The sequence below is a fragment of the Bombina bombina genome, chromosome 2 (assembly GCF_027579735.1).
Source record: "Bombina bombina isolate aBomBom1 chromosome 2, aBomBom1.pri, whole genome shotgun sequence".
In the NCBI taxonomy this organism is placed as follows: Eukaryota; Metazoa; Chordata; class Amphibia; order Anura; family Bombinatoridae; genus Bombina; species Bombina bombina.
This window is the reverse complement of record NC_069500.1, coordinates 601224878-601243097: the sequence shown is the minus strand read 5'-3', so window position 1 is coordinate 601243097 and position 18220 is coordinate 601224878. Positions and strand designations below refer to the sequence as shown.

The 18220-nt window shown below is 40.9% G+C and overlaps 1 protein-coding gene across 1 annotated transcript in view; it reads left to right on the top strand.

Moving 5' to 3' along the window:
- The window catches only part of SMC5 (structural maintenance of chromosomes 5), a 515710-nt gene that overhangs the window by 65596 nt on the left and 431894 nt on the right, over positions 1-18220 (top strand). The window contains exon 9 of the mRNA XM_053702514.1: positions 6324-6579. Coding sequence (XP_053558489.1) covers positions 6324-6579 — 256 coding nt within the window. The remainder of the gene's footprint in view (positions 1-6323; positions 6580-18220) is intronic.

Below are 18220 nucleotides of genomic sequence, written 5' to 3'. Positions count from 1 at the left end.
ATTACTTGTGGGAAATGTTCTCCCCCACAGGGAAAGGCAAGGAGAGCACACAGCAAGAGCTGTCCATATAGCTCCGCCCCCCAGTCATTCTCCTTGCCGCTCTGAACAAGTAGCATCTACCACGGGGATGGCGAGGAGTTTGTGGTGTTAGTTGTAGTTTTTTATTCTTCTATCAAGAGTTTGTTATTTTAAAATAGTGCTGGCTTGTACTATTTACTCTATAACAGAAAAGTGATGAAGATTTCTGTTTAAGAGGGCTATGATTTTAGCACAAGTAACTAAAATCCATTACTGTTACCACGCAGGACTGTTGAAACAAGAGAACTTCAGTTGGGGGTAATAGTTTGCAGACTCATCTGCTTCAGGTATGACTAGTCTCCTTCTAACAACACAGGCTAATGCTAGATGACAGTCATTTTTCCCCTCAGGGGAAACGGTAAGCCATTTTTCTTTCACCTCAGCAAAAAAGATAACAGGCTTCCCCTTTTTGTTTTTTATGCTGGTAGACACTGTTAGGGGCTAAATCGATTGGTTTTTATTACAATATTATACCATGTAAAATATTTTATAAGCTCACATACACTTGGGAACGTTTTTTTATTGATCTGGCTTGTTTTAGACACCTAAATCTAGTCAGGAAGGCCCCTTCACTCTAGTGTGCTGAGGGAGGAAGCCTCATTTTGGCACTTCAGCTGTGCAGTTGAATTTCAAGGCAGTGCATGCAGATTCATGTGAGAGGGTCCTGTGGTTCAGAAAGTGACTCCAAAAGGCTTTTTTCTGTGAATGGTGACCCCTAAGGAAGGTAAAAAGCTGCAGCAAGGCTGTAGCTGGGATTGTGGTGTGTAAAAACGGTTAAATCCAACAATTGGCTCCGGTTTGCTTGTTTTAAGAGCTAGAGTCTCCATATTTGCTGTGCAATACTTTCTAAGCATTAAGCCACTGGGGTCCAAATTTCAGAAAAATCGGATATTGCCTTCATAGTTTTTTGAACATTCAGAAATAAATGTGTCATTTTATTATTTAAAGAGACAGTAACGTTTTTGTTTGTTTTATTGCATTGTTTGCCTGCCTAAATCTGTTTAACATGTCTGTTCCATCAGATAACCTATGTTCTGTGTGTATAGAGACAAATGTGGTTTGTGATAATTGCGCCATAGCGTCCAAACAAAATCAGGACAGCTCTGTTATTTTTCATAATGTTGCCCAAGATGATTTATCTAATGAAGGTAGTGGGGATAGCTCTACATCCTCTCCTTCTGTGTCTACACCAGCTTTGCCCGCGCAGGCGACACCTAGCGCGCCAGTGCTTATTTCTATGCAACAATTATCAGCAGTAGTGGATAATTCTATAGCAAATCTTTTATCCAAACTGCCAGTTTTTCAGAGAAAGCGTGATTGTTCAGTTTTAAATACAGATAAAAAGGATGAACAATCAGACGCTGACGATGCATTATCTATTTTACCCTCACATCAATCGGAATTGGCTGTGAGGGAAGGGCTGTCTGAGGGTGAAATTTCAGACTCAGGAAAAATTTCTCAACAGGCAGAACCTGATCTAGTGGCATTTAAGTTTAAGCTAGAACATCTCCGCGCTTTGCTTAAGGAGGTATTAGCTACTCTGGATGACTGTGATTCCATGGTAGTACCAGAGAAGTTGTGCAAATTGGACACATTTTTAGAGGTCCCAGTGCACGACGACGCTTTTCCAATACCTAAGAGGGTAGCGAACATAGTGGAAAAGGAGTGGGAGAAGCCACCTCCTATATTTAAGAAAATGTTTCCCATAGTAGACCCTAGAAGGGACGCATGGCAAACGGTCCCAAAGGTTGAGGGAGCTGTTTCAACACTAGCGAAGCGCACAACTATTCCTATAGAGGACAGCTGCACTTTCAAAGATCCTATGGATAAAAAATTGGAAGGATTGCTTAAAAAAGGTTTTTGTTCAGCAAGGGTTCATCCTTCAACCAGCTACGTGTGTTATTACTGTCACTTCAGCTGCGTCCTTTTGGTTCGAAGAACTAGAAAGGTCGCTCCAGAAAGAGACTTCCTATGAAGAAGTCATGGACAGAATTCACGCATTAAAGTTAGCTAATTCCTTTATATTGGATGCCGCCTTTCAAATAACGAAATTGGCGGCGAAAAACTCAGGTTTTGCTATAGTAGCGCGGAGGGCGCTTTGGCTAAAATCCTGGTCGGCAGACGTGTCGTCCAAGACTAAGTTACTTAATATTCCTTTCAAGGGTAAGACCATTTTTTGGCCGGAATTGAAGGAAATTATTTCAGACATCACTGGGGGTAAGGGCCATGCCCTCCCACAGGATAGGCCTTTTAAGGCTAAGAACAAGTCTAATTTTCGTTCCTTTCGCAATTTCAGGAACGGACCGGCTAATAACTCCACTGCCGCTAGACAAGAAGGTAACGCGGCCCAGCCCAAACCCGCTTGGAAGCCCATGCAAGGCTGGAACAAGGGTAAACAAACCAAGAAACCTGCTGCTGCTGCTACCAAGACAGCATGAAGGGGTAGCCCCCGATCCGGGACCGGATCTGGTAGGGGGCAGACTATCTCTCTTCGCTCAGGCTTGGGCAAGAGATGTTCTGGATCCCTGGGCACTAGAGATAGTTTCCAAGGGATACCTGTTAGAATTCAAGGGACTTCCTCCAAAGGGAAGGTTCCACCTGTCTCGCTTATCTTCAGACCAGATAAAGAAACAGGCATTCTTACATTGTGTAAGAGACCTATCAAAGATGGGAGTGATAAACCCAGTCCCCTCCGGGGAACAAGGTCTAGGGTTTTACTCAAACCTGTTTGTGGTTCCCAAAAAAGAGGGAACTTTCAGGCCAATTCTGGATTTAAAGATATTAAACAAGTTCCTCAGAGTTCCATCCTTCAAGATGGAAACCATTCGGACAATCTTACCAACAATCCAGCAGGGTCAATTTTTGACTACCGTGGATCTGAAGGATGCGTATCTGCATATCCCAATCCACAAATCTCATCATCAGTTCCTGAGGTTCGCCTTTCTGGACAAACATTACCAGTTTGTGGCTCTTCCATTCGGTTTAGCCACCGCTCCCAGAATTTTCACAAAGGTGCTAGGGTCCCTTCTAGCGGTCCTAAGACCGAGGGGCATCGCTGTAGCACCTTATCTAGACGACATCCTAATCCAAGCGTCGTCTCTTTCCAAAGCGAGGGCTCATACAGACATTGTGTTGGCTTTTCTCAGATCTCACGGGTGGAAAGTGAACATAGAAAAAAGTTCACTGTCACCGTCCACAAGGGTTCCTTTTCTGGGAACAATAATAGATTTTGTGGAAATGAAGATCTTTCTCACAGATGTCAGAAAGACAAAGCTTCTAAAAGCTTGTCGAGTTCTTCACTCTATTCCTCAACCCTCCATAGCTCAATGCATGGAAGTAATAGGACTAATGGTCGCAGCAATGGATGTGGTTCCTTTTGCTCGAATTCATCTAAGACCATTACAGCTGTGCATGCTCAATCAGTGGAATGGGGACTATACAGTCTTGTCTCCCCAAATTCAAGTAGACCAGGTAACCAGGGACTCACTTCTTTGGTGGTTGACCCAGGATCACCTGTCTCAGGGTATGAGTTTCCGCAGACCGGAGTGGGTCATCGTCACGACCGACGCCAGCCTCTTGGGGTGGGGCGCGGTCTGGGACTCTGAAAGCTCAGGGCCTATGGTCGCGGGAAGAGTCGCTTCTCCCGATAAACATTTTGGAACTAAGAGCTATATTCAATGCGCTCCTGGCTTGGCCTCATCTAGCAGAAGCCAGGTTCATAAGATTTCAGTCGGACAACATAACGACTGTTGCGTACATCAATCATCAGGGGGGAACAAAGAGTTCCCTAGCGATGAAGGAAGTAACCAAGATAATCCAATGGGCAGAGAATCACTCCTGCCATCTATCTGCTATTCACATCCCAGGAGTAGACAACTGGGAGGCGGACTATTTGAGTCGTCAGACTTTCCATCCGGGGGAGTGGGAACTCCATCCGGAGGTCTTTGCTCAGTTAACCCAATTATGGGGCATTCCAGACATGGATCCGTCAGAACTTCAAGATTCCTTGCTACGGGTCCAGATCCAGGGATCCCAAGGCGACTCTAGTGGATGCATTAGTGGCGCCTTGGTCGTTCAACCTAGCATATGTGTTTCCACCATTTCCTCTCCTCCCCAGGCTCATAGCCAGGATCAAACAGGAGAAGGCCTCTGTGATTCTGATAGCTCCTGCGTGGCCACGCAGGACTTGGTATGCAGACCTGGTGAATATGTCATCGGCTCCACCATGGAAGCTACCTTTGAGACAGGACCTTCTAGTACAAGGTCCATTCGAACATCCCAATCTAGTTTCTCTGCAGCTGACTGCTTGGAAATTGAACGCTTGATTTTATCCAAGCGTGGGTTTTCAAATTCTGTGATTGATACTCTGGTCCAAGCCAGAAAACCTGTGACTAGAAGGATTTACCATAAAATATGGAAAAAATATATCTGTTGGTGTGAATCCAAAGGATTCTCCTGGAGTAAGATTAAAATTCCAAAGATTCTCTCCTTTCTCCAAGAAGGTTTGGATAAAGGATTGTCTTGTTGCACAAATGACTGGCAGCTTTGCCAGATGTACAAGCTTTTGTTCAGGCTTTGGTTAGAATCAAGCCTGTTTACAGACCCATGACTCCTCCTTGGAGTCTAAATTTAGTTCTTTCAGTTCTTCAAGGGGTTCCGTTTGAACCTTTACATTCCATAGATATTAAGTTACTATCTTGGAAAGTTCTGTTTTTGGTTGCTATTTCTCCTGCTAGAAGAGTTTCTGAATTATCTGCTTTGCAGTGTGATCCACCCTATCTGGTGTTCCATTCAGATAAGGTTGTTTTGCGTACTAAGCCTGGGTTTCTTCCAAAAGTTGTTTCCAACGAGAACATCAACCTGGAAATAGTTGTTCCTTCTTTGTGTCCGAATCCAGTTTCAAAGAAGGAACGTTTATTACACAATTTAGATGTTGTTCGTGCTTTAAAGTTCTATTTAGAAGCAACAAAAGATTTTAGACAAACCTCATCCTTGTTTGTCGTTTACTCTGGTAAGAGGAGAGGTCAAAAAGCTACTGCTACCTCTCTCTCTTTCTGGCTGAAAAGCATTATCCGCTTGGCTTATGAGACTGCCGGACGGCAGCCTCCTGACCGTATCACAGCTCACTCTACTAGGGCTGTGGCTTCCACATGGGCCTATAAGAACGAGGCTTCTGTTGACCAGATATGTAAGGCAGCGACTTGGTCTTCTCTGCACACTTTAGCCAAATTCTACAAATTTGATATTTTTGCTTCTTCGGAGGCTGTTTTTGGGAGAAAGGTTTTGCAAGCCGTGGTGCCTTCTGTTTAGGTAACCTGATTTGCTCCCTCCCTTCATCCGTGTCCTAAAGCTTTGGTATTGGTTCCCACAAGTAATGGATGACGCCGTGGACCGGACACACCAATGTTGGAGAAAACAGAATTTATGCTTACCTGATAAATTACTTTCTCCAACGGTGTGTCCGGTCCACGGCCCGCCCTGGTTTTTTTTAATCAGGTTGAAAAAATTTTTCTTTATACACTACAGTCACCACGGCACCCTATAGTTTCTTCTTTTTCTCCTAACCGTCGGTCGAATGACTGGGGGGCGGAGCCAGAGGGGGAGCTATATGGACAGCTCTTGCTGTGTGCTCTCCTTGCCTTTCCCTGTAGGGGAGAACATTTCCCACAAGTAATGGATGACGCCGTGGACCGGACACACCGTTGGAGAAAGTAATTTATCAGGTAAGCATAAATTCTGTTTTTTAGGGATAAATGCTACTAGTCTGTAGTTGAGACCAAACCAGACCAAAATTCCTTTAGCAAGGACATGCTGATTAATAGCTTTTACTCTTGATAAGATTCTCATTTGATTGTGTGTTTTGCGTTCAGGTGAATAGAGTCTTGTAGACAGACCGCTAATTGTCCCACTTTTGTTTGGCATAATTAAAGGGACATAAAAAAAACAAAATCCAGATAGAGCATACCATTTTAAACATCTTTCCAATTTACTTCAATTTTCTAATTTGCTTTGTTCTCTTGGTATCCTTGGTTGAAAAGCACGCCTAAATATACTCAGGAGCAGCAGTGCACTACTGGGAGCTAGCTGCTGATTGGTGGCTGCACTTAAAAATGGTTTTATGTTCCTTTAAACTATTTTCCACAGTGCATATCTGGTATAGGCTTTAATCTCAAGTGGGGGGTTGGGCGGGAGTGTAAAATAGTTTTGTTAAATTTAATTTCCTGTTCATACTTGTTGTTAACCAGATTGAAGACATTCAGCAAGTGTTGAGAATGAAGAGAGATGAAGAGCAAGAAAAACAGAAAAAAATTAGCAATATCCGTAAAATGATAGAAGATTGGCAAAATGAACTGAGCACTACTGCAAACTGTGAGAACCTTCAACCTGAGTTGGACTCCATTGGCAATGAGCTGCGCAGTATACAGGAAGAGAAAACCATTCTTGAAAGTGAAATGAATGACCGTAGAATGGAGAGGGAGAACTTAGAAAGAGAGAAGAAAAGTAAGTTGCATATTAATGTTTCTTTCATGTAATTAGCAAGAGTCCATGAGCTAGTGACGTATGGGATATACATTCCTACCAGGAGGGGCAAAGTTTCCCAAACCTCAAAATGCCTATAAATACACCCCTCACCACACCCACAAATCAGTTTTACAAACTTTGCCTCCTATGGAGGTGGTGAAGTAAGTTTGTGCTAGATTCTACGTTGATATGCGCTCCGCAACAGGTTGGAGCCCGGTTTTCCTCTCAGCGTGCAGTGAATGTCAGAGGGATGTGAGGAGAGTATTGCCTATTTGAATGCAATGATCTCCTTCTACGGGGTCTATTTCATAGGTTCTCTGTTATCGGTCGTAGAGATTCATCTCTTACCTCCCTTTTCAGATCGACGATATACTCTTATATATATATATACCATTACCTCTGCTGATTTTCGTTTCAGTACTGGTTTGGCTTTCTACAACATGTAGACGAGTGTCCTGGGGTAAGTAAGTCTTATTTTCTGTGACACTCTAAGCTATGGTTGGGCGCTTTTTTTATAAAGTTCTAAATATATGTATTCAAACATTTATTTGCCTTGACTCAGGATGTTCAACATTCCTTATTTTCAGACAGTCAGTTTCATATTTGGGATAATGCATTTGAATCAATCATTTTTTCTTACCTTAAAAATTTTTACTTTTTCCCTGTGGGCTGTTAGGCTCGCGGGGGCTAAAAATGCTTCATTTTATTGCGTCATTCTTGGCGCAGACTTTTTTGGCGCAAAAAATCTTTTCTGTTTCCGGCGTCATACGTGTCGCCGGAAGTTGCGTCATTTTTTTGACGTTCTTTTGCGCCAAAAATGTCGGCGTTCCGGATGTGGCGTCATTTTTGGCGCCAAAAGCATTTAGGCGCCAAATAATGTGGGCGTCTTATTTGGCGCTAAAAAAAAAAAATATGGGCGTCGCTTTTGTCTCCACATTATTTAAGTCTCATTTTTCATTGCTTCTGGTTGCTAGAAGCTTGTTCTTTGGCATTTTCTCCCATTCCTGAAACTGTCATTTAAGGAATTTGATCAATTTTGCTTTATATGTTTTTTCTCTTACATATTGCAAGATGTCTCATGTTGCATCTGAGTCAGAAGATACTTCAGCAAAATCGCTGCCTGGTGTTGGAACTACCAAAGCTAAGTGTATCTGCTGTAAACTTTTGGTAGCTGTTCCTCCAGCTGTTGTTTGTATTAAATGTCATGACAAACTTGTTAATGCAGAAAATATTTCCTTTAGTAAAATACCATTACCTGTTGTAGTTCCATCAACATCTAATGTTCAGAGTGTTCCTGATAACATAAGAGATTTTGTTTCTGAATCTATTAAGAAGGCTATGTCTGTTATTCCTCCTTCTAGTAAACATAAAAAGTCTTTTAAAACTTCTCTTTATCCAGATGAATTTTTAAATGAACATCATCATTCTGATTCTAATGATTCTTCTGGTTCAGAGGATTCTGTTTCAGAGGTTGATGCTGATAAATCTTCATATTTATTTAAAATGGAATTTATTCGTTCTTTACTTAAAGAAGTCCTAATTGCATTAGAAACGTTTCCTTCTAAACGTTTTTTAAGCAATTATATCCTGTGCCGTCTGACAGATTAGAATTTTGGGACAAAATCCCTAAAGTTGATGGGACTATCTCTACCCTTGCTAAACGTACTACTATTCCTACGGCAGATGGTACTTCCTTTAAGGATCCTTTAGATAGGAAAATTGAATCCTTTCTAAGAAAAGCTTATTTGTGTTCAGGTAATCTTCTTAGACCTGCTATATCTTTGGCGGATGTTGCTGCAGCTTCAACTTTTTGGTTGGAAACTTTAGCGCAACAAGTAACAGATCATGATTCTCATAACATTATTATTCTTCTTCAACATGCTAATAATTTTATCTGTGATGCCGTTTTTGATATTATCAGAGTTGATGTCAGGTTTATGTCTCTAGCTATTTTAGCTAGAAGAGCTTTATGGCTTAAAACTTGGAATGCTGATATGTCTTCTAAATCGACTCTACTTTCCCTTTCTTTCCAGGGTAATACATTATTTGGTTCTCAGTTGGATTCTATTATCTCAACTGTTACTGGTGGGAAAGGAACTTTTTTACCACAGGATAAAAAATCTAAGGGTAAAAACAGGGCTAATAATAGTTTTCGTTCCTTTCGTTTCAACAAAGAACAAAAGCCTGATCCTTCATCCTCAGGAGCAGTTTCAGTTTGGAAACCATCTCCAGTCTGGAATAAATCCAAGCCTTCTAGAAAAGCAAAGCCAGCTTCTAAGTCCACATGAAGGTGCGGCCCTCATTCCAGCTCAGCTGGTAGGGGGCAGATTATGTTTTTTCAAAGAAATTTGGATCAATTCTGTTCACAATCTTTGGATTCAGAACATTATTTCAGAAGGGTACAGAATTGGTTTCAAGATAAGACCTCCTGCAAAGAGATTCTTTCTTTCCCGTGTCCCAGTAAACCCAGCGAAAGCTCAAGCATTTCTGAAATGTGTTTCAGATCTAGAGTTGGCTGGAGTGATTATGCCAGTTCCAGTTCTGGAACAGGGGCTGGGGTTTTATTCGAATCTCTTCATTGTACCAAAGAAGGAGAATTCCTTCAGACCAGTTCTGGATCTAAAAATATTGAATCGTTATGTAAGGATACCAACATTCAAAATGGTAACTGTAAGGACTATCCTGCCTTTTGTTCAGCAAGGGCATTACATGTCTACAATAGATTTACAGGATGCATATCTGCATATTCCGATTAATCCAGCTCACTATCAGTTTCTGAGATTCTCTTTCCTAGACAAGCATTACCAGTTTGTGGCTCTGCCGTTTGGCCTAGCAACAGCTCCAAGAATTTTTACAAAGGTTCTCGGTGCCCTTCTATCTGTAATCAGAGAACAGGGTATTGTGGTATTTCCTTATTTGGACGATATCTTGGTACTTGCTCAGTCTTCACATTTAGCAGAATTTCATACGAATCGACTTTTGTTTCTTCAAAATCATGGTTGGAGGATCAATTCACTAAAAAGTTCATTGATTCCTCAGACAAGGGTAACCTTTTTGGGTTTCCAGATTCAGTGTCCATGACTCTGTCTTTGACAGACAAGAGACGTCTAAAATTGATTTCAGCTTGTCGAAACCTTCAGTCACAATCATTCCCTTCGGTAGCCTTATGCATGGAAATTCTAGGTCTTATGACTGCTGCATCGGACGCGATCCCCTTTGCTCGTTTTCACATGCGACCTCTTCAGCTCTGTATGCTGAACCAATGGTGCAGGGATTACACAAAGATATCTCAATTAATATCTTTAAAACCGATTGTACGACACTCTCTGACGTGGTGGACAGATCACCATCGTTTAGTTCAAGGGGCTTCTTTTGTTCTTCCGACCTGGACTGTAATTTCAACAGATGCAAGTCTTACAGGTTGGGGAGCTGTGTGGGGGTCTCTGACAGCACAAGGGGTTTGGGAATCTCAGGAGGTGAGATTACCGATCAATATTTTGGAACTCCATGCAATTTTCAGAGCTCTTCAGTCTTGGCCTCTTCTGAAGAGAGAATCGTTCATTTGTTTTCAGACAGACAATGTCACAACTGTGGCATACATCAATCATCAAGGAGGGACTCACAGTCCTCTGGCTATGAAAGAAGTATCTCGAATTCTGGTTTGGGCGGAATCCAGCTCCTGTCTAATCTCTGCGGTTCATATTCCAGGAATAGACAATTGGGAAGCGGATTATCTCAGTCGCCAAACGTTGCATCCGGGCGAATGGTCTCTTCACCCAGAGGTATTTCTTCAGATTGTTCAAATGTGGGAACTTCCAGAAATAGATCTGATGGCTTCTCATCTAAACAAGAAACTTCCCAGGTATCTGTCCAGATCCCGGGATCCTCAGGCGGAGGCAGTGGATGCATTATCACTTCCTTGGAAGTATCATCCTGCCTATATCTTTCCGCCTCTAGTTCTTCTTCCAAGAGTAATCTCCAAGATTCTGAAGGAATGCTCGTTTGTTCTGCTGGTAGCTCCAGCATGGCCTCACAGGTTTTGGTATGCGGATCTTGTCCGGATGGCCTCTTGCCAACAGTGGACTCTTCCGTTAAGACCAGACCTTCTGTCGCAAGGTCCTTTTTTCCATCAGGATCTCAAATCCTTAAATTTAAAGGTATGGAGATTGAACGCTTGATTCTTAGTCAAAGAGGTTTCTCTGACTCTGTGATTAATACTATGTTACAGGCTCGTAAATCTGTATCTAGAGAGATATATTATAGAGTCTGGAAGACTTATATTTCTTGGTGTCTTTCTCATCATTTTTCCTGGCATTCTTTTAGAATTCCGAGAATTTTACAGTTTCTTCAGGATGGTTTAGATAAAGGTTTGTCCGCAAGTTCCTTGAAAGGTCAAATCTCTGCTCTTTCTGTTCTTTTTCACAGAAAGATTGCTAATCTTCCTGATATTCATTGTTTTGTACAAGCCTTGGTTCGTATAAAACCTGTCATTAAGTCAATTTCTCCTCCTTGGAGTTTGAATTTGGTTCTGGGGGCTCTTCAAGCTCCTCCGTTTGAACCTATGCATTCATTGGACATTAAATTACTTTCTTGGAAAGTTTTGTTCCTTTTGGCCATCTCTTCTGCCAGAAGAGTCTCTGAATTGTCTGCTCTTTCTTGTGAGTCTCCTTTTCTGATTTTTCATCAGGATAAGGCAGTGTTGCGAACTTCTTTTGAATTTTTACCTAAGGTTGTGAATTCCAACAACATTAGTAGAGAAATTGTAGTTCCTTCATTATGCCCTAATCCTAAGAATTCTAAGGAGAAATCATTGCATTCTTTGGATATTGTTAGAGCTTTGAAATATTATGTTGAAGCTACTAAGACTTTCCGAAAGACTTCTAGTCTATTTGTCATCTTTTCCGGTTCTAGAAAAGGCCAGAAAGCTTCTGCCATTTCTTTGGCATCTTGGTTGAAATCTTTAATTCATCATGCCTATGTTGAGTCGGGTAAAACTCCGCCTCAGAGGATTACAGCTCATTCTACTAGGTCAGTTTCTACTTCCTGGGCGTTTAGGAATGAAGCTTCGGTTGATCAGATTTGCAAAGCAGCAACTTGGTCTTCTTTGCATACTTTTATTAAATTCTACCATTTTGATGTGTTTTCTTCTTCTGAAGCAGTTTTTGGTAGAAAAGTACTTCAGGCAGCTGTTTCAGTTTGAATCTTCTGCTTATGTTTTCATTTAAACTTTATTTTGGGTGTGGATTATTTTCAGCAGGAATTGGCTGTCTTTATTTTATCCCTCCCTCTCTAGTGACTCTTGCGTGGAAAGATCCACATCTTGGGTAGTCATTATCCCATACGTCACTAGCTCATGGACTCTTGCTAATTACATGAAAGAAAACATAATTTATGTAAGAACTTACCTGATAAATTCATTTCTTTCATATTAGCAAGAGTCCATGAGGCCCACCCTTTTTTGTGGTGGTTATGATTTTTTTGTATAAAGCACAATTATTCCAATTCCTTATTTTTTTATGCTTTCGCACTTTTTTCTTATCATCCCACTTCTTGGCTATTCGTTAAACTGATTTGTGGGTGTGGTGAGGGGTGTATTTATAGGCATTTTGAGGTTTGGGAAACTTTGCCCCTCCTGGTAGGAATGTATATCCCATACGTCACTAGCTCATGGACTCTTGCTAATATGAAAGAAATGAATTTATCAGGTAAGTTCTTACATAAATTATGTTTTTTTTTTTTTTTTTTTTTTTTTAAATCATAGATCAAGATAAAGATCTAGGCCTGTTTTGGTATATTTTATGCCGCATGCCATCATGTAAAGAAAATCATTAACATTTTCACAAATTTTGGGTTTCTCACTAAAATTATTTGTTTACTGCTTATGCAGTGATAAAACAAATGGTTGTAAGAGCTTCTCTGTGATTCTTTTTATTCAGAAATACATGCATGGCTTTGCCATTGCTTTTTGGCAATTAAAATGCTCCTAATTGCATCTGTGCACCACACTTCTGAAATACCCAGCAGTAAAGGGGTTAATTAGTTAGCTGGTAGTCTCTAGCTTAATCAAAGGTAACATCACACTGTGTTCCTAAATTTAATGGTGAAATATTGTTTGTTTCATCAGTACATTCATTTTTTTTTCTGTAGAAAAAGACTTTAACGTCCGCTTACGTAACAAATTAACCCCTTAGTGACCAGAGCACTTTTCAATTTTCTGACCGTTTGGGACCAGGACTATTTTTACATTTCTGCAGTGTTTGTGTTTAGCTGTAATTTTCCTTTTACTTACCCACACATATTATATACCGTTTTTATCGCCATTAAATGGACTTTCTAAAGATACCATTATTTTCATCATATCTTATAATTTACTATATATATATATAATTTTTTTTTTATATAAAGTGATGAAAAAATGGAAAAAAACACACTTTTTCTAACTTTGACTCCTAAAATCTATTACACATCTACAACCATTAAAGACCCATGCTAAATAGCTTCTAAAGTTTGTCATGAGTTTAGAAATACCCAATGTTAATATGTTCTTTGCAAGTTATAGGGCAATAAGTATAAGTAGCACTTTGCTATTTCCAAACAATTTTTTTTTTCAAAAATAGCGAGTTACATTGTAACACTGATATCTGTCAGGAATCCCTGAATAACCCTTCACATGTATATAATTTTTTTTTAGTAGACAACTCAAAGTATTGATCTAGGCCCATTTTGGTATATTTCATGCCACCATTTCACCACCAAATGCGATAAAAAATCGTTCACTTTTTCACAAACTTTAGGTTTTTCACCGAAATTATTTACAAACTACTTGTGCAATTATGGCACAAATGGTTGTAAATGCTTCTCTGGGATCCCCTTTGTTTAGAAATAGCAGACATATATGGCTTCGGCATTACTTTTTGGTAATTAGAATGCTGCTAAATGCCGCTGCACACCACACTTGTATTATGCTCAGCAGTTAATGGGTTAATTTAGGTAGCTTGTAGGGTTAATATTAGCTTTAGTGGAGAGATCAGCCTCCCACCTGACACATCCTACCCCCTGATCCCTCCCTGACCCCCCCTCAAATAGCTCTTTTCCCTCCCCACCTCACAAGTGTCACCGCCATCTTAAGTACTGGCAGAAAGTCTGCCAGTACTAAAATAACCTTTTTATTTTTATATATTGATTATGCAGTGTTGGATCCCCCCTGAGCCGCCAATCTCCCTGATACCCTCCCCCTCAATACAGCTCTTTAACCCACCCCATCAACCTATTTGCCACCATCTTTGGTACTGGCAGCTGTCTGACAGTACCCAGTTTGCCCCAAAAAATGTTTTTTTTAAAATGTGAAATAAAATATTTTCTGTAGTGTAGCTGCCCACCCTCCCCCTCCCAGATCCCTTGCCCAACATTTATTATCCCCCCCCCTCTTTCCCGTCTTCCCATATTTTCACAATATAGTAATGTAAAGGTGGTGTGCGCACACATCGGTGACAGGAACCGGATCTAAGCATCGATGGGATGCCTCCCTGCTGCTGCTTCCACCCACCAACGATCGGCACCATCTATGGCCAATGCATCGGTGGGTTAAAAAGGGTATTGCAGTGATGACTCAATATTGAGGCATCACTGCAATACCCTGGACCCGATCACCATTGCTTCCAGCGCTTGAAATCCCAGAGGACGTGTCAGGCACGTCCTTGGTCCTTAAGGGTATTTTTTTTGTAGGACGTGCCTGACACATCCTTGGTCGTTAAGGGGTTAAATCAATTACAGTATCAAAAAGGTTGAAGTTTGTACTAGGCACAAAACCTAAACTTAATACTTCTGTTTCTACTTTGCTTCCTAATGGGAAAGAGTCCACAGCCGCATTCATTACTTATGGAAAATAAGAACCTGACCACCAGGAGGAGGCAAAGACCCACCAGCCAAAGGCATAAATACTCCTCCCACTTCCTGCATCTTCCAGTCATTCTTTGCCTTTCATCCCAGGAGGTTGGCAGAGATGTGTCAGAAGTTTTCTTTTAAAATTATTTTTTCATATGTCTCTTACAGAGGGTGCTACCCTTCGACATGGGACGGGAGTTTTAAGTAGTCCTGTCAGCCTCTCGTGGAGGGCCTGGGTGAAAGTGAGAGTCCGGAGATACAGTGGGAGCTTCCCCTGCGACACCATCCCGACTCGTATTCACAGCTCCGTTTCAGCACTTGGCGTTGCCGAACTTCGTTTCGCTACATGCTGTCTTCTCTCAAGTCCATGAGTTATTTTCTGGCACCCTTTCACCTTGAGTCTTCTTCCACTGTTCCTTGTTCCTCGGCTGAATGACTGGGGGATGGGGGAAGTGGGAGGAGTATTTATGCCTTTGGCTGGTGGGTCTTTGCCTCCTCCTGGTGGCCAAGTTCTTATTTCCCATAAGTAATGAATGCGGCTGTGGACTCTTTCCCACAGAAGAAAAGAAAATTATCAGGTAAGCATAATTTATGTTTCTTTCATGTAATTAACAAGAGTCCATGAGCTAGTGACGTATGGGATATACATTCCTACCAGGAGGGGCAAAGTTTCCCAAACCTTAAAATGCCTATAAATACACCCCTCACCACACCCACAAATCAGTTTTTCAAACTTTGCCTCCAAGGGAGGTGGTGAAGTAAGTTTGTGCTAGATTCTACGTTGATATGCGCTCCGCAGCAAGTTGGAGCCCGGTTTTCCTCTCAGCGTGCAGTGAATGTCAGAGGGATGTGAAGAGAGTATTGCCTATTGAATGCAGTGATCTCCTTCTACGGGGTCTATTTCATAGGTTCTCTGTTATCGGTCGTAGAGATTCATCTCTTACCTCCCTTTTCAGATCGACGATATACTCTTATATTTACCATTTCCTCTACTGATTCTCGTTTCAGTACTGGTTTGGCTTTCTACAAACATGTAGATGAGTGTCCTGGGGTAAGTAAGTCTTATTTTCTGTGACACTCTAAGCTATGGTTGGGCACTTTATTTATAAAGTTCTAAATATATGTATTCAAACATTTATTTGCCTTGACTCAGAATGTTCAACTTTCCTTATTTCCAGACAGTCAGTTTCATATTTGGGATTATGCTTTAAATTTTTCATATTTTTTCTTACCTCAAAAATTTGACTTTTTTCCCTGTGGGCTGTTAGGCTCGCGGGGGCTGAAAATGCTTCATTTTATTGCGTCATTCTTGGCGCGGACTTTTTTTGGCGCAAAAAATTCTTTTCCGTTTCCGGCGTCATACGTGTCGCCGGAAGTTGTGTCATTTTTGACGTAATTTTGCGCCAAAGATGTCGGCGTTCCGGATGTGGCGTCATTTTTGGCGCCAAAAGCATTTAGGCGCCAAATAATGTGGGCGTCTTATTTGGCGCCAAAAAAATATGGGCGTCGCTTTTGTCTCCACATTATTTCAGTCTCATTTTTCATTTGCTTCTGGTTGCTAGAAGCTTGATGTTTGGCATTTTTTTCCCATTCCTGAAACTGTCTTATAAGGAATTTGATCTATTTTGCTTTATATGTTGTTTTTTCTCTTACATATTGCAAGATGTCTCACGTTGCATCTGAGCCAGAAGATACTACAGGAAAACCACTGCCTGCTGGATCTACCAAAGCTAAGTGTATCTGCTGTAAACTTTTGGTAGCTATTCCTCCAGCTGTTGTTTGTAATAATTGTCATGACAAACTGAAACTTTCTGTAGTTAGATTTATTACTGTTAAGTTTTTGTATTTGTTCTTGGATTTGGCAGCTCTTAGGCCATATCTTTTTGTTGCCTGTACGCCTACCTCAACTTTTTTCTTTTTCTACCCCTAGTCCTTGTTTTGTCATGTCCTGGTGAAAAACCTGTTCCCCCTGTTCAGTCTTGTTTCCCTGGGCTAAATTCTGTTATATGTAAATCTGAATTTTCCTCCTAACTACCATTTCTCCACTGGTACTCGCTCCATGCTGAGCCTCAGCTCTATCCTCTATCACAATATTTTCTGATGTCACAACAGTCCCTCCCTGTTTTTGACTGACCTGACTAGATACTGCCAGAATCTGTTCTTATTGGCTGTAGCGGGTCTTCATGTGAAAGATTGAGTATGGTAGGAACTATATCATCTTCATCGTTAGATGAAATATCAGTATCTGAAAGGGAAAATAAAACGTTTTTGTTACTACTTTTAGCATTTTTCTTTCTATTGGAACATTTTGCACTTTTCATTTATGTTGATTATTCGGCCATACATAAACACTATTATTTTTATAGTCCATTTGATCCCTATCAAACTTTTTTATCTTTAAAGAGTCACTGTCACCTTTAATCGCAGTGACTGATTCTCTTTGAACCTCATCAAGACTTTTGTAATACTTATGGTCAATAAACAGGTTAAGTGACTTTAGACCGTAGTTGTTCCAATTGTTGCTTTTTGTGCATAACTCACATTAATATTAGCTTTGTTGAGCATTCAGATAGGACAGAATTCCAATCCTTTATAAACTTAGCATCTGTGACAGGGAAAGTAGGGAACTTATACACTCTGAGTCCTCTAGGAACCATATTAAGAGAAACATACTTTTCCATAAGATTAATGTCCCACCAGGTCTTGTATTCTTTTAACAATAAGGACTCCATTTTTTTAAAAAAAGTCATCAAGTGATGTCCTGGTGCGTTCCATACCAGAAACAGCCCTTAATAAAAAGGGAACACTATCCATGCTGCTATACGATATTATGTAATGCTAAATTGTAAATCATTTATATAAATGGTTTTAGTGCTTGCCCTTAAATTTCAAGTCCCTTGAATCATAACAGTTTAACTACTGTAACGCTTAAAAAGCCCCTGTCCAAAAAAGTGGTTTGGGTACAGCTAAATGAGGGATAAATATTCAGACGACAAGTCAATATTTGCAAAAATGCAAAAATCACTGTCAAACCAGAACCCCAAATTGAACAACCAGACTATTACCTTCTCTCAGGTTAATTTGAGTTTTGCTCACAGAAACAAACAGTTTTACTGTCTAATAATTGAAACTTTTTTCACACAAAAGGTTTCTCTACTCACGCCACCCTCGAATGATCCTCCTGGGGTACTCCTAGGAGCTGTCCTCCCAGTGCCTGCTGTATTGCCGGAAAGGTTACACCTCTCTGTTTGATTTGCAAGTGTCCTGTTGCGTCTTTTCAGGCGCCTATGTCCGGCGCTCTGGATGATTTAATTTAGTATGGGACTCTTACTTGCCTCGTCGTCAGCTGTTGACCTTATAGGGTGGCCGTGAGCTAGAAGCAGAGCGTCTCTCTGCTAGCGGTCTCTCTCCCGAAGCAGAACAAAAAGGTGAGAGGGGAATCAAGGCACAAAAGGCATAGACAGTACCTGGCTAACCGCTGCTGACTCCCTCGAGTCAGAAGTCCATAATCCTCAACAAGAAAAAGCGGAGGTAGAGCACTTAATAGCATTTTGCGTTTCGGCTTTATGCCGTCATCAAAAACCTAAATGCTGTCTAATACTTTTTACCTTATATATTCAGAAATAGACATGCATGGCTTTGCCATTGCTTTTTGGCAAATAAAAGGCTCCACACTTCTGAAATACCCAGCAGTAAAGGGGTTAATTAGTTAGCTGGTAAGGGTAATAATATTGTA